Source organism: Penicillium coprophilum (assembly GCF_028826855.1).
Source record: "Penicillium coprophilum strain IBT 35676 chromosome Unknown utg000004l_segment0_segment0, whole genome shotgun sequence".
NCBI lineage: Eukaryota > Fungi > Ascomycota > Eurotiomycetes > Eurotiales > Aspergillaceae > Penicillium > Penicillium coprophilum.
The window spans coordinates 4,707,058-4,728,658 of NW_026622723.1; the positions used below are offsets into that span (position 1 = coordinate 4,707,058).

General features: G+C 49.4%; 7 protein-coding genes across 7 annotated transcripts; 4 read left to right on the forward strand and 3 right to left on the reverse strand.

Annotated features, from left to right (window-relative positions):
• Positions 1-499: 499 nt before the first annotated feature.
• Positions 500-2,789, forward strand: N7500_006205 (putative C6 transcription factor; the record flags this gene model as incomplete). The annotated part of the gene is made up of 5 exons (XM_056677349.1): positions 500-1,086; positions 1,141-1,481; positions 1,613-2,223; positions 2,277-2,368; positions 2,423-2,789. The coding sequence occupies 5 exons, from the start codon at positions 500-502 to the stop codon at positions 2,787-2,789; spliced, it is 1,998 nt and encodes a 665-aa protein (XP_056532349.1).
• Positions 2,790-4,332: 1,543 nt separating this feature from the next.
• On the forward strand, positions 4,333-6,032 carry N7500_006206 (putative proline permease; the record flags this gene model as incomplete). Its single annotated transcript, XM_056677350.1, has 2 exons — positions 4,333-4,667; positions 4,727-6,032. The coding sequence occupies 2 exons, from the start codon at positions 4,333-4,335 to the stop codon at positions 6,030-6,032; spliced, it is 1,641 nt and encodes a 546-aa protein (XP_056532350.1).
• A 508-nt stretch (positions 6,033-6,540) lies between these two features.
• On the forward strand, positions 6,541-7,572 carry N7500_006207 (class I SAM-dependent methyltransferase; the record flags this gene model as incomplete). Its single annotated transcript, XM_056677351.1, has 2 exons — positions 6,541-6,727; positions 6,818-7,572. 2 exons carry the CDS (start codon positions 6,541-6,543, stop codon positions 7,570-7,572), a joined length of 942 nt encoding a protein of 313 aa, XP_056532351.1.
• A 307-nt stretch (positions 7,573-7,879) lies between these two features.
• On the reverse strand, positions 7,880-9,303 carry N7500_006208 (Sugar isomerase (SIS); the record flags this gene model as incomplete). The annotated part of the gene is made up of 2 exons (XM_056677352.1): positions 7,880-8,827; positions 8,935-9,303. The coding sequence occupies 2 exons, from the start codon at positions 9,301-9,303 to the stop codon at positions 7,880-7,882; spliced, it is 1,317 nt and encodes a 438-aa protein (XP_056532352.1).
• A 723-nt stretch (positions 9,304-10,026) lies between these two features.
• N7500_006209 (nicotinamide/nicotinic acid mononucleotide adenylyltransferase) lies at positions 10,027-11,004 on the reverse strand (the record flags this gene model as incomplete). The annotated part of the gene is made up of 3 exons (XM_056677353.1): positions 10,027-10,290; positions 10,352-10,625; positions 10,694-11,004. 3 exons carry the CDS (start codon positions 11,002-11,004, stop codon positions 10,027-10,029), a joined length of 849 nt encoding a protein of 282 aa, XP_056532353.1.
• Positions 11,005-12,759: 1,755 nt separating this feature from the next.
• Positions 12,760-13,470, reverse strand: N7500_006210 (uncharacterized protein; the record flags this gene model as incomplete). The annotated part of the gene is given in 3 exon segments (XM_056677354.1): positions 12,760-12,852; positions 13,031-13,207; positions 13,222-13,470. Coding segments are annotated over 3 exon segments (519 nt in total), but the record flags the coding sequence as incomplete, so codon positions are not given.
• Positions 13,471-15,164: 1,694 nt separating this feature from the next.
• Positions 15,165-21,130, forward strand: N7500_006211 (HECT-type E3 ubiquitin transferase UFD4; the record flags this gene model as incomplete). Its single annotated transcript, XM_056677355.1, has 5 exons — positions 15,165-15,259; positions 15,568-15,843; positions 15,905-15,984; positions 16,068-20,873; positions 20,934-21,130. The coding sequence occupies 5 exons, from the start codon at positions 15,165-15,167 to the stop codon at positions 21,128-21,130; spliced, it is 5,454 nt and encodes a 1,817-aa protein (XP_056532355.1).
• Between the last annotated feature and the right edge of the window lie 471 nt (positions 21,131-21,601).

Below are 21,601 nucleotides of genomic sequence, written 5' to 3' on the forward strand. Positions count from 1 at the left end.
TTTGCTCTCGCCTGGCTCTGATAGTGCCCTGTAATTGGTCTAACATTGTATATCAGAGTAGGTGATCTATGCATGACCATCGTTAGATGTTTATTTATCACATGCGAATCAGAATCTACAGCATTGTATGTAATATCTACTCTTTATTTTTCCAATGATCGTCGAAACCTCCACCACATTCGATCCCGGCGTCAACGTGAAATGACACGTCGCTGACTCAGCTTCTGTGGCTTGCAACTTTAATGCCGACTTTTATCCTCGGTCTCATGTTCATTCAATTGCGCATCGATGTCGGAGAAGATTGTTTGGGTTTGATCGTCAGTTTTTTGCGTGCTTTTTCCATTCTGTACAGTTATACCCCAGGATCTCCCAAACGGCGACCCGTGTCTCTGTGCAGACCCCGAACCCCGTTTTCCGATCGAAGCTCGGGGCCCACGAGTTGGCTCCCGCTTCTTTGCGCCTGAGACCACAGTGTCCAAGGAATGAACTAATGAATTGAATGTCGCAAAAACCCCGAAAGCTCCAACGCGTCTCCAAAGCCTGTAAGATCCCCACGTTCAATTTTGTGCTCCACTTGCGCTTGGCAATTGTCCCCCCGGATTGCACCAAGTTCCCAGCTCATGTTGCATCCACAGGCGACTTCTGCAATAGACGCAGCATAAAGTGCGGCAGAAGTGAAGACCCGCTAGGCAGATGTCAGAATTGTGCGGATTTTGACGTCCCGTGCACCTTTGATCGCCCGGCAAAGCGCCGGGGCGTCAAGGCTGGCACCAGGGCTTCTATGCGAGAGACGCCATTATTGGCAAAAACGCCTGTCCCAGAGAATGTCCTCCCCTTGGCGCCTTCCTCTCAGGCTACAGGGAGGATGTCAACCTCCTCTGCGTCTAGAAGCTCATATTACCCCGAGTCGGCCCACCGCCCATCATTGACTGGAGATTTATGGTCTACCTTCAATGCTGGCGGCGTGGCAACGGAAGGTTATGATGATGATGGCGCATTGCGCAACTCATGGAATGCATTTGCCGTTGCTTGTGATCGTCAAATACGAAATCTGGTGCAAGTATACTTCGAGATTGTATATCCAATGTACGAATCGATCTTTATTGCCTTGCTCGTTTTCGATGGCTGATAAATTTCCAGCTTTCCCCTTTTCCACAAGCAATCTTTTATTGAAAGAGTTCATAACCAAGAGCATCTCAGAAATCCTGGGCTATTTGCCTGCACCATGGCAGTTTGCGCCTTGGTTTCTGGGCGTGCGCGAGACGGCGCACTTTTTACTAATAGGTGGCATCGCGATGAACTCGCTGAACCACCATCCGAGGCATTTTATGCCGCCGCCAAGGATTCTATTCCCCGAGACCTTGCAGCAGCAAGGGGAATTAACTATATGCGTGCCTGTGCTATTCTCGCAATTGCCAGCATTCAGAATAGCCAGATCAAGAATATGCAAAAGTACTCCGGCATGTATCATACTCTCACCAGTATGGAGGGCCTTCATGACGAAAAACTTTGGCCAAAAAACTTGAGTCCTATCGAAACCGAAGAGCGGCGAAGACTAGTACGCAGCCCTTCACCTTATGATTTTGCTTTCCACTAATTCATAGGTCTGAAGTTCTGGTCTATCTATACGTTGGATATTTATTCCACCATTGTTTGGGGGGCGTGATTCGATATCGCGAAGCGCATTCTCTAGTGCGATATCCGAGTGAAATTGATGATGAGTTCATCACACTACATGGCTACGGGTTACCGCCTGTATCTCCACACTCGGGCGTCCTCAATCCAGATGATGTGCCCGTTGTATCACGGCAGCCTGTAGCGTGGCTCCGGGGTTGGAACTTTACCACCGATCTGTATCGAATTCTAGAACACGTCGTCGATGGCAATCGGCGTCGTTTCTCATCAGCTAACGGAACCTCACAGGTGTGGTCTCTCTTTACCCCGGCATCCATGTCGGAACCAGCAGTCATGGAGAGGGTACTGTCCATGTATGCCGCGCTGCCGTCGCAATTCAAAGAAACCCCTCCTACTACAGGCGACATGGCCAAGGATCTGTTCGGGTTCCAGTCTGCCAACATCCAGGCAACACTCCAGCTCCTTCGGATGGTGCTCTTATCGGCGGAAGAACTTGGCGTAGACCGCAAATGTGACGTGGCTGGAGAACTTCTCAGTGTCTTCAGCAAGGTTCCTGTGGAGTATTTGAACGCCATCAGCTCCCCTTTGGTAAGTCACTCACGACTGCTTTTCTCAAGCGCTAATTTACTAACACCTCGCAGCTTCATCACCTTGGCGGAATCGGCTATATCCTCGGCTCTGTAATGGAAGGTAGTTTATCAGAAGCATCCTACCAACGCGTGCGCACGTTGCTGTAAGTCTCTGACCCATCCCCAGCCAAGCACCCAAACTAATAAGCTCCCTCAAGACTCGAAATGGCCGACCTACTCAGCCGCCTCGAGACAGGCCTCCAGCGCGCCGCCGGCGCCAGCCAACGACTTCGATCGCAGGTAGACAGAATCGACGGCTACATGCGCACATCCCGGTTACTCAACCTCACAGCACCACACCTGCGCGCTCATCATACCACAATTCCCCTCGATACTAAACGCGAAGTGCCAATTCCACCCACAACGTACATTCCTCGCAGTGGCCCAGTTCCGGCAGTTGGTCCATCGACGGCAATAAGCGAGCAGATGATGCAGTTCCAGCTGCCGCCGGAGTTGCTGTCGGATTGGCCGTGGCCATTGGATGGGGCTCATGCGGAGGGTTTCCTTCCTATGGCGTTTGAATAATTCACTTGGTGATTGATACGTGGATTTGTGGAGCTGGAAGGTACGTGGTTCATTACTCTATAGAGTAATTGTATTTAATCATCTGTTTATATATCTCTGGCGGTTATCGAGGTGAACTTGTGTATTGTGGTGTCTTTTCATGTTCTTTGTTCTACATATGTACCTATGTTTGTGGATTTCATAGTTTTCGCGCGTTCGGTTTCAAGTTCACTCAATTATCAATCTTGGGCTGGGCTCTTGGATTCTTTTGTGCCTTCCACAACCACCAAATTTCACGCGGCCCCGATTTTCAACTCTCAGTCAATTTGCTTCCTTTGTTCAAAATTGACCTGTGGGCCCTTTGGGACACCCAGTATCTATTGATACTAAGCAAAGTCATTTTAACAGCACATGATATATACAACCTACATTAAAGAGAGCTAGGTAGTATTAGGAAAAGTCCCCGGCATTCTGCGAATTTCTACAAGGGCCTATGAACAAGTAATGTAACTAGGGAGCAAACTCTCCTTGGGCTCCAGCGTGACGCTCAACATAATCTATTTATATTGAGTGGAGTGGTGGGGACGGAACCCGGGAGGCTGTTTATACTCAAATTGTCCACTTTTTATGGAGTACCGCAATCAAAGACATTCTTTTGGAATTTTTGACATCCTCAAGATCACAATCCCGCCACAAACCTAGAATTCAACCAGTATGTACTGACTTCACTTCACTTGGAAGACCAAGGAAGGTTCTACCCGTCATGGGGCTTAAACTTGGCTGTAGAAAAGAGCAAACAATACCGAGCTGGCGTCTAGCGGGCGGACAAGCCCCGCTGGCTTACCCGTCAAAATGCGGGGATAGACATATTGGCTTCAACTCTTCGGCCGCTCTCCCCAAAGCGAAGTGAGAAAAACATACAATTTACTCCGTGGTCCAAAGATGAATGGAATCGAGAGAATTAGAGTGGTTCTGGTTAGTTATTGGAGGCTGATAGGACATTTTTACAGTTTGAAGCTTGTTTGAAGATTACTCGGTTGATATGACCACCGGCCAACTTCCGATATCATGGCTTTATTTTGACTAAGAGTTTTTACCCCGCAAATAAGAGGGAGGTCTTTCTGCGCCTCTGAGGCATTAAAACGGCTCTTATCAAAAGTATTAGCTTCTAAGGTTAGCACTTGTGAGCCATGACCCATGGTCAATCCCCTAGTCAACCATGGTCTACCCCCCAGTCAATACTTGATAAGCTTATCACTTGGCAGATCTTCCAAGGTTGGTATCGCTTTCTCCTCCCCCTTTTGGGATGGTCCCGATAGACTCTCTGACTCTGGCCGATTAGCCCTCTTATCAGTGGTGTACGCGTTTTCATGTTTCGCCGAGTGATGTTCTTGGCGGTTTTATAGTCTTGTATCGTTGCATGATCAACATGGATGCCGTCTATCTATCAATGTTCTTAGCGTCTCTCTCCGCGCGCACTTGAGACAAAAATTAGTGCGCATATAAAGGGTCATGCTCCCGCCTCTTGAATTGGAGTCATTCCAGGCTCAAGTAATATTTCGTCATGGAGAAAAAAGATTCTATAGACGTGTCCATCCCTGAGGATACTAGCTCAGGCGATGTATTACCCTTCCGGCAGACGAAGCGTGGTCTGACATCTCGACATGTGCAACTAATGGCCATCGGAGGCTCAATCGGTACTGGACTTTTCGTCGGAATTGGATCCTACCTACGGGATGCAGGTCCGCTGTCAGTGTTCCTTGGGTATCTGATTTGGGGATGTCTCTTTATTTTGCCTGTCAATCTGTGTGTTGGAGAGATGGCTGCATACCTTCCTATCCGTGGCTCAATTTTTGAGCTTGCTGCCAGGTTCATTGATCCAGCATTTGGGTTTGCTATGTAAGTACTCCCATACCCTATATTGCTTTGCTTGACCATGCAGACACTAACTCTTCTAGGGGCTGGGTATATTTCTATGGTGGTGTAATGCTAGTATGTACGGAGTACTCTGCAGTCTCAACAATTATGCAATACTGGAACACAAGCGTCAACCCAGCCGTCTGGGTAGCCATGGCACTGATCGTTTGCACAGCGCTCAACCTTATCTCCGTGAAATGGTACGGCGAAAGCGAGTTTGTCCTAGCGTCAACCAAGATCCTTCTCCTCATCGGACTCGTCCTCCTCACCTTCATCACAATGGTTGGCGGAAACCCCAAGCACGATGTCTATGGCTTCCGGAATTGGACCGAGGGCGTCATGTTCGAATACTATACCGAGGGCAGCACGGGCCGATTTTTGGGTTTCTTCTCCGTCATGGTCTACGCCGCCTTCTCTGTGGCTGGACCCGATCTCCCAGCCCTGGCCGCAGGAGAGATCCAGAACCCCCGAGTGACCATCCCCCGAGTTGCGAAGATGACTTTCTGGCGTATTGTTGGATTCTATGTCGTCGGAGTCCTGGCTGTAGGCATCATCTGCAGTCCACGCGACCCCCGTCTCATTTCCGCAATTAGTGACGGTGCCGCTGGCTCCGCTGCTTCACCATGGGTCATCGGCATCGAAAACCTCGGCATCAGAGGTTTACCCGATCTGATCAACTTCCTGATTTTGTTATCGGGCTGGTCGTGTGGCAACGCGTACCTCTACAGCTCCAGTCGCACACTTTACTCTCTCGCTCGCGACGGCCAGGCGCCGAAGTTCCTTTTGAAATGCACTGCATCCGGAATCCCTATTAACTGTGTCATCACGGTGTCTATTTTGTCTTGCATCACTTTCCTCGTTGCTAGTACCTCATCCGTCGAGGTCTTCTTCTGGTTCGTTGATCTGACCACCATTGCCTTCGTGCTCACCTACACTGGCATGGTCTGCGTCTTCATTGCCTGGTACCGGGCCATGAAAGCGCAAGGAATTGACCGCAAATCCTTCGTCCCCTGGGCTGCCCCGTTCCAGCCATACGGGGCCATTCTTGCTATCATTATCGGCTGCCTGACCGCTGTCTTCAATGGCTTCTCTGTCTTCAAGCCTTTCAGCGTGCAAGGCTTCATCACCTCGTACTTTGGTCTGGCGTTCTGGGTCATCATGTTTGTCTTCTGGAAGGTGTATCACCGGAGTTCTTTTGTGAAAGTTGCAGAGGCAGATTTGTACTCTGGGAAGGCGGAGATTGATGAAGAGTGTAAGATCTGGGAAGAAGGTGGTTGGGCCGAGCGGCGGAAGCAGGAGCTGGCTAATATGCATTGGGTCCGGCGAGTGTGGGAAAAAATGTGGTGATTGTCTCTAACTTTGGAGCTTTGTATATTTATACCTATATTTTATATCTTCATGGAAATATACTCCCATCATTTGATATTTGCTATCTCTAGAGCCTATAGTATAAGATACTCCTCTGAACAGCAGATCGACTTACTTCCTTCTCTCTTCTTTTCTATATGTCCAGCGTGTATCATTTCATTGGTTCTATTCAAAAGATCAAACCTCGAAATTACAATGTAGGGGCTGTCCAATGGAACAAACCATTTATCGATACTCATCGCAGTCGGCAAAAACAGTTGAAAATACAATAAGGTCAAATCTATTTCAATTGTAAATTTCAAACAATCTTTCTGCATCTAAACAGGTATAGAAGAGCTAGACTATAAGAGTCGTACCTCTCATAACCAGACGGTCTGATTGGTCGGCACGGGTTCTTTAAGGGCACGCACCGGTGGGGACCGGGAGTGGAAAAGAAAAGTTGCCCGGATCAAGCTTCTCCAGACTCACAAACAACATCATTTCCACCATGTCCACCATGTCGACTCGCTCCGCCTGGCGAGCTTTGCACTACAGCGCCAAGCGTCGCTCGTTCCAACCCTCCACTCCCTACCGTTGCTTCTCCTGTGCCAGCCGCGCCCAGGAGCAGAAGCCAGCGGACCGCATGACACACTTCGGCTTCACAAATGTCCCCGAGTCAGAGAAGGAGACGCGAGGTAAGGATCACCACCAGCCTATCCAATTGACTACTGCACTCTCAATTCAATCAAACCCGAACTTATAACTAACCACCACACCCCCTGCAGTCGGCGCCGTCTTCAGCTCCGTAGCAGCCTCTTACGACCGCATGAACGACCTAATGTCCCTCGGCATCCACCGCCTGTGGAAAGACCACTTTGTGCGATCCCTGAATCCAGGCGCCTGCCTACCCGCCATGACCGCCGACCAGCGCGGCTGGAACATCCTGGACATCGCCGGCGGGACCGGCGACATCGCGTTCCGCATGCTCGACCACGCCACGAACGTCAACCACGACATGGAGACCCGTGTGACGATCAGTGATATCAATGCGGACATGCTGGCTGAGGGCCGCAAGCGCTCGCTCGACACGCCGTACTACAACACGCCGCGACTGGACTTTGTCGAGGCGAATGCTGAGCACATGCCGCATATCCCCGACGCCTCGGTTGATCTGTACACTGTTGTTTTCGGAATCCGGAACTTCACGGACAAGCAGGCTGCGCTGAATGAGGCGTATCGTGTACTCAAGCCCGGTGGTGTCTTTGCTTGCATGGAGTTCAGTAAGGTCGATAATCCTATTCTGGATGGCATTTATAAGCGTTGGAATTTTAGTGCTATCCCGCTTATTGGTCAGGTCGTCGCTGGTGACCGTGATAGTTACCAGTATCTCGTTGAGAGTATTGAGCGTTTCCCTAGCCAGGAGGAGTTTAGGGGTATGATCCAGAAGGCTGGGTTCATGATTCCTGGTCAGGGCTTTGAGAACCTTACCGGTGGTATTGCTGCTATCCATAAGGGTATCAAGCCGATTGTTAAGGCTTGATTGCGGAGGGTTGCTATGTGTGTGAGGAGATGGTGTTATGTACAATATAGACCCGGGACTTTGCATACTGATTGTATTACTATGAGAAATATTATTGGCGTTGGTTTGCATCGTGTATGAACAGCCTTGGCTGTGAGGCCCGGGCTTCGATTGTAAATGTGCATCTAAATGCAATATGTATGCAAAGAGGAACAAAGCTATGTGGGCGTAACATCGTCAACCGGATGCAGGATAATGCAAACGATATGTAAAATCAAGGGAGTATATCCAAGAAAGATTAAGAAGACTAGGCCGCTTTTCAGCCATGTCATTCATCCGATAGATCCTCTGCCTCCATCACCCCTATGATACTGCCGGGAGAGGCCATATCCTTCACGACAGCAATGACAGAAACTGGGTCTGATCCGTTTCGAGATTCAGAAACCGTACGCCGGATTTCACCGAGAGGCGTGGATTCTGGCACCAAGAGCCATTTACTCTGGGGTACGATGAATGGTGTACCAGGGTTTTTGGTTACAACCTCAGACACACGCAAGTCCATATCTCCACCAGGAGAAACGAGAGCACGAATGCGCCTCGGGGGTATTATTTCAGAGGGAGACAACGAAACCCATGACTTGGCATTGGGATGCTGGATAGCTGTGAGAAGGATATCAAGAAGTCGGACATCGCTAGGTGACTGCGATGAAGACGCAGAGACAGTGGGAATTCGATCGAACGGGACCAACATGTCTCGGGAAAGGAAGCGTTGTTCTGGTGGCGACTGTAAATTGAAAGGAGGGATCACCGGCGCATTCGTGATATCCTCCCATGGAAGAGACACAGATGACGTTGGAGAGTCGAATGTCCTCGTTGACATGCCGCTGGACGGCGTGGTCAGCGGCGTCTCTGCCGCCGCCGCCGCTCCAATAGCACCACCAGGATGGAACCCACGGAAGACCTCCGCAGGGCTCTTGCCTGTCGCAGTGTGCAGCTTCCGGGCCGTCGCAATCGCCAGCGCATCGCCCAGCGACAAAGCCACGGTGGTAGACGAGGTGGGCGCGCTCACACCGAAAGAACACTCTTCATCCTCATGAATCGGGGCTGGTAAAAGAATACCCATTCCCGCAGGGCCATGCAACGCAAGAAGCGGACATGTCGCTGGATGTGTATGGGATGTAAGAGCGATCACCGGAACAGTAGCGGGAAGATGCGGAAGCAGAGATAAGAGTTCAGGCGAGCGACCCGAGAAGGATATAAGAAGAATCGTATCATTCTGGATAGACCAGGTTAGTATGGAAGTTTCCAATGTCTCTAATCAATAGTGCAGATAATTGGGATTCAAAAGTAGACATGTGCAGGCGCAGGTGCAGGTGGGCTTACCGGCCGAACCAATCCCAGATCGCCATGCAAGGCTTCAGTCGGATGCAGGAACGCGCTGTATACACCCAGACTATTCATCGTAGCCTCTATTTTGCGTCCGACCTTTCCACTTTTCCCGACCCCGCAAACGACCAGTTTCCCGCCCTCGCGCACGCTCCGCGCAATCTGATCTACAGCCCGGGCGAGATCGTGCTGCGCTCGCGCATCGGTCTGATAGATGTGCTCGAGGTGAGCGAGGGCTGCTCGCTCGGTTGAGATCACATGGATTGCTGTTACCACCGACGAAACATCTTTTGGTGCTGGTGGATCGGATGAATTAGGAGGGGTGAGAGGCCATGAGGGGAGGCCGTGGGGTTCGAAAATTGTCATGACGAATAGTTCTCAATGTCTATAGCATATTGATTGGAAGGAAGGGGTTTTTATGAGCGAAATGGGTTCTGCGCACGCCTGGGCGCCGGTTTATTTGCGGAGGCCGAGAGCAAAGATCAGTCGATAACGGAAGATGATAAGTGGGCGATCCGGATCGGTGTTTTGCCCAGACGTGAGACGGAGAATTACCTGCTTCGGGGTCTTTTTAAAGGGGCAATTTGATTTATAACAATACTCCTTTTCTCACATTGATTTCATGCCATTATACATAACCCCGTCTAACAATATGGTGTCATCCTATGCTATAATGGTGAATGTGGAGGCGATCTACCTGCCTATTCGAGTATTTCCGAGGCCGATGCATATAACATGAGACATCATTTGAATATTAGTTTGAACACATTCTGAGAAATAGATGTCTAACCCTAGAGGTCTATTGAGTCCTCATATGTACAGTGGGTTTTGGCAAAACAGAGAAAAATCAAGCCCGAGGATAGTGGTATGTACATGCGGTTGGCCGGGATGATTGCAAAATTCTCCGGCAATAGCTTCGAGAACGAGCAAAAGCAAACATGTTTAGAACTCAAAAGTACTCCGCAAACTCCAACAAAAAAATTCATCATCTGTCGCACAGAAAAGGACAGAGGGCAGGGGTATCGCATCAGGATGTCGCGTCGCTAGGGGTCATTATGAGTATGCCTCAACAGGCAGTAATAGGTCTTATCATCCTGATCGGCCTTCCTGCCTCTCTTTACCCTTCTCTGCTGTGCCATCATCTTCGTATAGATGATGTTGCTCAATGTAATGAATGACTGGAACTGGGATGAGGTAGCGCACACTCATCTCACGCCGCAAGAAGAGTCGAATCTTTGTGCTGCTAACGTCATTCTGAATGAGCTGTTGGATGACATGAATATTGTCCTTCCAGGGCTGCAAGCTAGCTAGGGCTTCATCAATATCTGTGCCACTGCGCTCCACAATGAAAGACTGAAAGGTGTTAGCGGCCTGTTTCTCAAGCGCGAGATGAAGCAAATGCTTTGGAACTTACGCCGTATTTGCCTAGAATGTGATCCAAATCCTTCTCACTCCATACACCTGGTGTGGACATGGTATGAATCAGATCCGCGCCGGCTAGCAGAGCAATGCGAACGGGCTTCCGGGTCCCGTTTCCGGTGTCCACTCCTCCACGGACGACATTGATTTCATGATCGAAGTGGTCCAGTACCACGGCAGTTGGCTGATAAGCCTTTTGAGTTGGCTCCCATGTGTCCACCATCAACCAGTCGGAGGTTTGATCGACTGCAAGTTGGCACATCGCAACCCTGTAGATCAATGCTCGTTAGCATTCTGAAACGACCAAGTCAAATAGAACTGAGGTAGAAACCCTTACCGATGCTCCGCACTGGCCAGACCAGCCTTGCGATAGGCGTCCGACACCGGCGACAGATATCCCCCAATGAGTTCGAAGTCGGTGCTAAATCTGACGTGATCGGCAGCCATTTCGAACATTCGCAGGTGTAAATAGGTAATCGGCGAGAAGGAACCACAGGCGACCAGCAAGAGAGGAGTCTTTTCTGGATCACTCATCGTGCGCTTGAGGCGCAACTCCGGGAAGGTGTAATCCTCCATCCGAGCGGGGGTGATGTCGGCGGGTACCTGGTGGACATCATCGCTCTGCCCGCCGACCATTTCGATTGCCATGATAGAGTAGGAAGAGTATATGTTCCCGAAAAAATCCTTAAAATTCCGGGGAAAGCGAAAGGGTACAGGGGAAAGGCGGGGGTTGAGAAGTGCAGAGTTGAAGTTATGCCGGGATGGGATGGCGGGGGGCAAACCCAAGGCGGCAAGAGAATACGCCGGAAGAAGGCGAGGGAGTGAAAAGTGATAGGTAAAAGTTGAAATTTGTCAATGTTTTCTTTTTTTTTTATCCCTGTGTTCTTTTTATTTCTCTAGGCAGACCCCAGTTTCCTTAAATGTGATTAATAAGGTCACTACCTCGGTGAGTCAATCGAGTTCTCTATTCGGTGTGTCTCCGTCCGGATTGAATGCCGCTATATTCCATTCCGAGGTAAGAAATTATAGGAGAGGTAAACAATGTTTAATCGGGGTTTTCTTGGCTCTCAAAGTCCTTACTTCAGAGATTATACATAGAAGTGTCTCTTACACAAGGTATGCTTCTTTCGCCTCTTTCTGTAGTCTGAAGAGACCGTTAAAAAGACCGCTAGAAAGACTACTGAAAAGCCCTGTAAGAAAGACACCATAAGTCTGCATAAGCGGCCGTCTATTCTTATTATACAAACCTAGGTTGCACTACGTACTTGATTTCCTCTAGGTGGAGCTTTCCCATCTTAGCTGCCGCCGCTTTCAAAAGGGCGCTCAAAATTGGGGTTGAAGATGAGTGAACAGTTGCATCAAAGAGGGCTTGATGAGATTTCTTCTTCGGGGCTACTCAGCAGTTGCTTTCCAGCCCTGTCTCGAAGAGATTCTGCGCAACTTCGCAGACTCTCGATGTGATCAAGTGCCAACGGAGATCGAGCATGACTTGAGTAGATTTCAGTCCGGGCTCAGAGTGAGTTCAATAACGTGATAGGCCAGTGAGATCCTCCTGAGTGCTCACTGAATCACAGATTACTCAGGGTTTGATTAGATCAAGCATCCAATTAGCTACGAAGTATCCCTTTGTATTCATATATCACCGGCTCTCACGCTTGCTTTGTCTATCTCGACACTATGTACACAAATGAAATAACACTTGTATTCACCAAAGCCTTGTTAATAGTAGGTGAAATCAAGAAAGCAAACCCTTGCTAATAATATCCTTGCTCTTGAGGATCATTTCCGCTCCAAATATTTCAGAGCCGCTTCATACATTCGGTCAACGCACTACGGTCGTCAGGATCGGTATCTCGAATATCCGCTGCGAGAATCATACCTGCTTGTAGATTGTGGGACTCATCGGCTGAAATCTCAAACGTCTTATTCTTAACAAACCCACCAGGGAGCTCACATCCAGAGACACTTGAGCGAGGATTTTGAGGGTGGACTTATTCAAATATGCACCACCGGACAGCCAGAATCCTCGAGCCCCTACCTTTGTAGTTGTATCACCGAGATTGAATCGCTTCACGTGGAGGTAGGAGATCAAGGAACGGAAATAGAGGTATCTAGGGCGAGGGCGCTTCTCAGAAAGGAAGCTCAAAATGCGGTCCTCGAGGTGCTACGCAACTGTTAGCCTGTACTCTTCCATTTTAGGCCTAGAGATAGAACTGACCTTGATCTTGATTCTTAAACAAAATTCTCATCTTTCAACTTATCCAACACAATACATCTCCACGTGGTTGGTTCGGTTATCGAGCCAGGTATTGGAACGACAGCAATCACCCCACGGTCGAGCAGGGGTTCAATGGGATTGCATAAAGACAGCCCCATCAAGAGTTTCGTCGGATTATTCTCTTCTCAACCGAAAAGGGTATTCTTGCCATTGCGTGGGTCAGAGAGCACACCGTCCTGAAGTCCGAAAATATGGGACACTTCTGCTTTGCCCAAGGACTTCAGCAAAAGATGAGCTGCTGTGACTGAAGTGGCGGGCAAGAAAAATCCGAGAACACGACAGAAAGATGTCTTTCCCCCACAGTGGGTTGTCAAGCCATAGTATCAATTCACTGCTTTCTCGAATTCTTTCTGGTTGAAGGAGCTTTTTGAGTCTTCGCAGCCGCGCCCATTACACGTGGGATAATCGAACCCATGTATGTTCTCTCAACAAGTCCATAATCTGAATTGCAGTGGTCCTTCTGCGCCCGACCTTCATTTCTAAGTCTTCCTCGATCAACGTCCGTTGGCGCTTGATGACATCGAGGGTCTGCGACGCTGCTCGGAACTTACTCAGAGCAGGACCAATATCTGCCTAGAAAGCATCACTGCTGAGTAGCCCTGGAGACGCAAAATCATCGAGATCCTCTTTGATGCAATTGATGTCCTCCTTCTCTTCCTCGAGTGCAGGGATCTTAGCGTCAAAAAAGTCCGATGGGTTGACTGCAACGAGTCTTGCAAAACCTCAGAGAGTCTTGATGAATTGCTGACCAATGACTCCTGATAACCACACAAAGCCTGGCGGTGGTTTGCTGGTATCAGGGAAGAAATTTTCTCATTGCCAGGGAAAGGGATCTTCTCTGGTATTTTGAGTGAAACAAATAGTAATTTAAGAGGTAATTGATGAACAAAAGCAAAGACTAATAGAAGAAGAGTGGGTAAAAAGAAAGCCGAGTTGTATTTAGGTACCTAGGTAGTATGTTTATTATGATTTCCGAACCAGGTAAGTGCAGTGATCTCTTCCTGCTGCGTCTTACTTTACATGTTGAGAACTTTGGATGTCTACGGACGCTCTATTAGGCATCGCTCTTGTACAAGGTATACTTTTCCCGCCTTTTTCTGTCGTCTGAAAAGACCACTAAGGAAGACCACCGACAAGACCGCTGAAAGACCGCTGAAAGAACATCATGAGGCCACATAAGCGGCCATCTACTCTTTGCCTCTCGCGCTTTCGGATCCTGGACCTTTTCCTCTTGCACGTTTTACTCATATACTTTTCTATCTCCTACCTTCTCTGAGTCATGCGAGGGCGTATAATTGTAGTAAAAAAAAGAATGTAAGGGCCGAGACCACTTGGTTAAACGGTAAACCTGTAGGTCTCTATACTTCATCTTGGCATGCAATCTACCAATAGGCGTGCTTTGTTACTATCACCTTAATCAAGGATTTCAATTCCACGAATGACCTTGGTTACCCGCGGTCTCTCCTTTGCCTAGTTGGAAAAGCGTGGATCTACTCTTGAATCACAGCCATTACACTGCACAGAAGTATAACCTAATTGGGTCTAGCCCTTCTACTCATGTTTTCAATACAAGTGTCATTAATTATGCCTCAGGCCATACCTCGATGAAATCATATCTGGATGGGTTCAGTAAGCATGACATTCTGCCCATATTGTACATTGTTGGTCATGATCGAGTGGTGCTTAAGGAGCGGTTTCGACGATGATTATGTAAGGCTCCGGACTGTGCTCAGGTTTACTCGGTGAGAAACACAAAAGCGGCATGAGGTGAACACTAAAACGGAAAGATAAAGCCCAGAAGTGGCAGCAGAAATTAAGTACAACGTAAGTAGCTACATGGGTTAGTCCCGGCATGTTCATTGAGCTCTCTGTATACAATGAAACGAACAGAGGATGAGTTGTTTAATGTCTTTGGCTATATTCAAACAACCGGACCATGTATATCAAATACAATATCAGAAACCGTTTGATGATGTATATATATATATAAGGATCCCTTGAGATATTTATTGCCACCCTGTCGGACAGGTCTCGGGCCCTCCGTGCCCAATGTCAGGCTAGATGTAAATGTCGGGAAATAAAGAGGGTGTAGGATGTTTACAATCAAGCATAGGTAAGCGTAAGCAAGCATACCAAATACCGAAATATAGGTAATAGTATGGGTAATAGTGTAGGCAATTGTATACGGTTGTTCGTGTATAAGTATCGGGTTAGATCATCGAAATATTGCACTTCCGCCGCCTGACGCTCCCCGAATCTCATCACAACCACCACGTCAAATCCTCCTTCTTTCCAATTTATCCTTTTCTTCTATTTCTTGCTTTTCAACCCACCCATCGGGGGAAAAAAATTCATCTGCGACTGGCATTGGTATCTCATTCTTTTCTTGAATGATCTTGCAGCCCCGACGGCAACGATAAACAGCTACCCGAACGCCCTCGCCAGCCCTTTCGGCTAGCCTTTGACAGGTTTGCGGATGGCGGGTTAAAAACGGCGAATACTCAATCGAGCCTCCCATACCCGATAACTTATGGCCAGGCAAAGGCCTTCCGCCAACCGCCAGGACCCTCTCGAGGATTATCCCGTCTCCCCCGCAGGCACTTCCACGGCCTCTTCTTCCCTGAGGTAGTTTCCCACCCGTTCTCTCCGCTTTACACACTGTGGTCTCTTGGAAATTCATACTCCCCTTTCGTGGACACCCACTGGCGAGAATCCGGTGATTACCTGAGCCTTACCCCGTTTATCCCCTGGCCTGTGAAGTGGATCATTCACAGTTCACTATCGTTCTACATCTCTAGATTCGTCATCTGTCTACCCAACTATCTGCCTATCGCTTTGACCATCCCGGTCTTCCTTTTCTGTCTTTCTCTTTCTTCAGGCCCTAATTTCGTCACACATAATTAAAAAAAAGACCACATTCTCATGTCATCCAGAATAACTCGCTCCTCCGCGAGACTCGCCACAGACCCTCCACCTACTGAGTCCGGTGCACCTCTACAAACAACCGGCTCAAGCTCTTCCCGGAAACGCAAGGCATCTTCCCGCCACGACCGACAAACAGACGCCCCGATACAACCAACACCGCCGTCGCCCCAAAGAAAAACCAAGCGACCCCGGACCGCAGCATCCCAAACAGCTCCATCTACTGGCCCTGTTCCTGCTGCACCCCGTCGAGGCGCCCGCAGCCGTCCAGCCATGTCACAACCGGGGTAAGGCGATGAAGCATAGTGATGAATAGGAATAGGGAACTAATTTGATTCTCTTATCTAGACCATCATCTCGGCCGTCGGAGGAATCATCAAAATCGACGACCTCTCCACAACCATCAAGGCGAAAGTCCAGCCGGAATGGTGAGTTTCATACGTCGAGTTTCAGCCGTGTGATACAACGTTGGTATCTAAATGCGATGGTTACTGATTCCTTCTGTTTATAGATCGACCTGCGACAACCCAATCTCCACCACCGCGCCGCTCGAAGAAGCGTTCCGCCAAGCTCAATCCCGATGTTTTGATGAAAGATGCAGAGGAGGAAAGCGAACAGGAGGAAGAGGAACACCATGAAGAACATCAAGGATCCCAGACGGGAGAGAGCAACGATGGCACCAACCCCTCAGCGTTTGGAGATGATGATATGGATCCGTTCCACAGCAGCCTGTTCGGTGGTCGAGGCCCCATGGGACTTCAGAGCACTCTACGTGCACTTACTGGCATGATGAGCGGCATGTCCTCGCGTCTTCGAGATATTCTTAGCAACTTGAGAGCAAAAGATGATCAATCACTCCAATTGATCGCTCTGCAAGAGCTGTCGGATCTTTTGCTTGTCTCGAACGAAGATAACCTGTCTGGTCAATTTTCGCCGGACCCGTATGTGAAGGAGCTTGTGGCTCTGATGCAACCGAACCAATTCGGCGAAGAGAACCCCGAGATTATGCTTCTTGCATGTCGCTCTCTCGCGAACCTAATGGAGGCCCTCCGGGGCTCCGTGGCGAATGTTGTATATGGTGGTGCTGTGCCTATCCTTTGTCAAAAGCTTCTTGATATACAGTTCATCGATCTGGCTGAACAGGCTCTAAGTACTTTGGCCAAGATTTCAGTTGACTTCCCAGCCTCAATTGTGCGAGAAGGTGGACTGACCGCTTGCCTCACATATCTGGATTTCTTTCCAACTAGCACTCAGCGTACAGCAGTCAGCACGGCCGCCAACTGCTGTCGTAACCTTCCCCATGACTCGTTCCCTGTGGTGCGGGATGTGATGCCCACCCTGCTGAACGTCCTATCTAGCAATGACCCCAAGGTCGTGGAGCAAGGATGTCTATGCGTTTCACGGATTGTCGAGAGCTTCAAGCACAGACCTGAGAACCTGGAGGAGCTGATTGAGCCCGCAATGCTCAAAGCTGTTCTTCGACTCCTACTGCCAGGAACGACTAATCTGATCGGGCCTCACATACACACGCAATTCCTCAGGGTCTTGGCAATCGTATCAAAAACAAGCCCACGGTTGTCAAACGAGCTTCTCAAGATGGATGTAGTAGATACGCTTTACCAGATTTTGACTGGCGTATCACCACCACAGGATGTCGATAACACGGCTGTCAAGATGGACAGTGTGCTAGTTATGCAAGCATTGATTCATCGGCCCCGTGAACAAGTATTTGAAACTTTGAATGTCATCTGCGAGCTGCTGCCAGGCGTTCCAAGCCGCGATGCCTCGAAGACTGACAATCTGTTAAGCTCATACTTTGATAGCCAGATGTCTATCGGACTGAGGTCGCCCAAAACTAAAGAGGCAGTAGAGGAGAGACGGTCCTTGCTTGTTAACTGCAAGTCTGAGCTTAAGCGGTTTGCGATGATTTTGTTCCCAACTTTAACCGATGCCTACTCGAGCACTGTCAATCTGCATGTCCGCCAGAAAGTTCTGATTGCTCAGCTGAAGATGCTGCACATTCTCGAGCCTTCTTTGATTGAAGACGCCCTACGCACAGTTCCTTACGCCTCGTTCTTGGCTGCTATTCTGTCTCAAAAGGACCACCCTTCTCTCGTATCTTTGGCTCTCCGCTGCGCTGAGCTATTGTTCCAACGGCTTGAGCATGTTTATCAGCATCAATTCCACCGTGAAGGAGTGATATCCGAGATTATCAAACTATCCGAAGGGTCTCTGTCAGGAGATCAGGAGATTACCGATTCATCCGATCCCACAAATGTAAACACGACCACAGATCTATCGCGCGGCCCCAATCAAATTGCCGGAGAGACTGGAGCTGGCGGAGAGGATGAGGATGAAGACGACGAAGCCGATGACTATGACGATGAGGATGGCGAGGATGATGACCACGATGACATGTCTGATTCCGAGGATGACTTCATGGCGGGCCCACGCAGTCTACAGAAGATGGACAATGCGCTCAACGACGTAGTTATCCGAGATGCTCAAGCTTTCCTCGAGGTATATGAAGCAAGCCATGGCGAAACCGTCCGAGCAGAGGCTCTGAGGATATTGACAGCGTTGAAATCTCTCGCCTTGGAAATCAAGTCACGCTATTCTCGTGGCGGTGAGGGCGGCCTCCTCTTATTTAAACAGCTCGCATCATATTTTGATGGAGACGCACTGGAGAGCATCACCAGCTCTGAATTGCTCAACTCCGGCATCATACAGGTTCTTCTGTGTGTTCTGGGTAACTTCCAAGCTCGTTCTATTCGCGATGCTAGAGCCGACTTCCTGCGGGCGTTTATGGGTGTTTCAATCTCAGATAAGGCTCAAAGCCAGAGCACAGCCACGACACCTTTCAGCGTACTTATCCGCAAGCTGCAAGACCTGCTTAGCAGGACGGAACATTTCGAGGTCCTCACCGTCAGCCATAATTCGTTGGAGAATACCCGTAGCAACGCAGCCTACATGTTGAGCAAACAGCTGCGACTCAAGTTGGTTGCCGAGGAAGGGTCCGAAGTTCCTCGTCCTTATCGTAACATCATGGTCTCAATCCATGCCATCGCCACATTCAAGGCCTTGGATGACTTCCTTCATCCACGAATTGCCGTGGCGGAAAAGCCTCGGCCCTCGCGGACCAGGGACTCGATTCTCTCCCAAATTGCCAATGCGTCCCGGCTTCGTGAACAGCTGGCTTCAGGGTCTGGTACGAACCTCCCCGGTCAGGCAGGGGGACCGCATGACACTACTGCCGATTCCACAGACGGGGCCTATGATCCTGCAACTGGTCACTCGCATCATCAATCAAATCGCATTCAAGAGGATGAAGATGAAGACCACCTTGACGCGCCCCTTGAGTGCGCAGATGAAAGACAACTGACCGACGAAGAAGAGGGTGGCGACGAAGACGAGGACGAAGAACTTAACGCCATTGTTGATGATCTCGATGAGGATATGGAAAATGACAATATCTCTGACCCCTCGGCAGTCAACATGGAGGTGGCATCCTCGGGCAAGGTCACAGCCCGCAAGGAGGATGGTACTCGAGTTGGGACTCCTGCATCCAAACCTTCTTCCTCGGCCCCTACCTCTCTCCCAAGCCGCATGAGCAACAGCTCGCTTGCTACTGCCGGGCGCCCGTTCTCATCTTATGCCGCTGCGATGGCCTCGGTGCCCCAGGACTGGCACCTTGAGTTCTTCGTAGATGGCAAACCCGTTACTAATGAGACCACTATCTACCGTGGTGTTCATCACGACCGCGAGGACTTGGACGAGAGTAGTGCCAAGAACGTTTGGTCGGCTGTTCACACCATCACATTTAAGCGCGTTCCTGGTCCTCCTCCACCGGAACCTTCAACCCTCACTTCGACCGCCCAGGCTTCTTCTTCCGAGGGTGATGCTCTCGAAATTCCAGCCTCTCTCGACAAAGACCCCACAACTTCATCCATAATTCGTCTGCTTCGTGTTTTGCACGAAATGAACGCAACGATTGATGATATTTTGACCGATACCAAAGACTCTGCCGCTATCACATCGGAGCCCTTAACCCAATTCATCAACACGAAGCTCACCGCCAAAATTAACCGCCAACTCGAGGAGCCATTGATTGTGGCAAGCGATTGTCTTCCAAGTTGGAGCGAAGACCTAGCCAGGCTTTTCTCCTTCTTGTTCCCATTCGAGACAAGGCATCTGTTCCTGCAGTCCACTGCATTCGGTTACTCGCGGGCGATGATGAGATGGCAAAATTCCCAAAGTGGCGAGGACAGCCGACGGGACCTGCGCCGCGATGACCGACCATTCCTCGGGCGGCTACAGCGCCAAAAAGTTCGAATCTCTCGTTCTCGCATCCTTGATTCTGCAATCAAAGTCATGGAACTCTATGGGTCTTCTCCTAGCATTCTTGAGGTTGAATACTTTGAAGAAGTTGGTACTGGATTAGGACCGACTCTTGAATTCTACTCTACTGTTTCTAGAGAATTTTCGAAGAAGAAGCTTAAGATTTGGAGAGACACGGATGGAAGCTCTGCTGCAGAGTACGCGTTTGGCAAGCGCGGCCTGTTCCCAGCGCCGATGAGTGATGAGCAAGCAGACCAAGACATCGGCAAGAAGCAATTGAACATCTTCAAGGTGCTAGGAAAGTTCGTGGCCCGCTCGATGCTTGACTCTCGGATCATCGACATTTCGTTCAATCCAGCCTTCTTCCGTATCGCGGATACTCTGTCCTCGGTGGCGCCATCCCTGGGCACTGTCAAGCTGGTTGATCACGACCTCGGAAAATCTTTACTCATGCTCAAGGAATTTGCCAATGCCAAAAACGCTATTGAGGCAGATAAGTCGCTTTCGCCAGCCCAAAAATCCGAAGCCGTGCAAAATATAACGGTGCAAGGTGCCAAGGTCGATGACCTAGGTTTGGACTTCACCCTACCTGGGTATCCTACTATTGAGTTGATTCCTGGCGGCTCCGAAGTGCAGTTGACAATTGAAAATGTTGACACTTATATCGAACGGGTGATCGACATGACTTTGGGCAGCGGTGTCCGACGTCAGGTGGACGCCTTCCGGGCTGGGTTCTCGCAAGTCTTCCCCTACTCCTCCCTCCGTGCTTTCACTCCAAGTGAGCTCGTCATGCTTTTCGGGCAGGCGAAGGAGGATTGGTCTATCGAGACCTTAATGGACTCCATCAAGGCCGATCACGGGTTCAACATGGACAGTCGGAGTGTACGCAACCTGCTGCAGACTATGAGCGAGCTGGACAACCAGCAACGCCGAGATTTTCTTCAGTTTGTCACTGGTAGCCCCAAGCTCCCCATTGGAGGTATGTTCACCCTCTTTTTTCCCGGACCTATGTAAATTTTCACTAACATAATCAATATAGGTTTCAAGAGCCTCACGCCGATCTTCACTGTTGTGTGCCGCCCAAGCGAACATCCATACACACCAGACGACTATCTGCCGAGTGTGATGACTTGCGTCAACTATCTCAAGTTGCCAGACTACAGCGATCTGGACGTCCTCAAGAAGCGCCTCTCGGTCGCCATCAAGGAAGGCCAAGGAGCTTTCCATCTTTCCTAGACCCGTGGACAAGTGTTCACCCCCAAAATGTTCACTATCTCCTCTCCCCCTCTTATCTTGCTAGCTTCCGTCTTTCTCAACCAGGACGAGAAATCCTTCACGATGTGACGACGCGCGACCTGTTTCTGCTTTGTCCCTCCAATCCCAAGTCTTCGGACGGGCTGTTTCGCTGTTCTTGTCTTTTTCTTCTTCATATGCCATCTGGGTCGAAAGGCGTCATGGCGGGGGTTCCTTCGATAGTGGTATTAGATAGCAATGATCACTTTTCCCTCAAGTTTGGTTTTGCTGTAGGCTTCATAAGTTTGTATGGCTGCAACGTCGGGTACGGAGGTACCATTTGTACAAACGTACTGTAGCACAAACGCTGTTCACGTAGAGCCAATTGCCCCATTAAACACACTGCGTTTCTCTCCTTCCGAAGTCCCCAAATTTCGAAATCCATTTACATCACTTTGCCTTTTAAAAATAAAA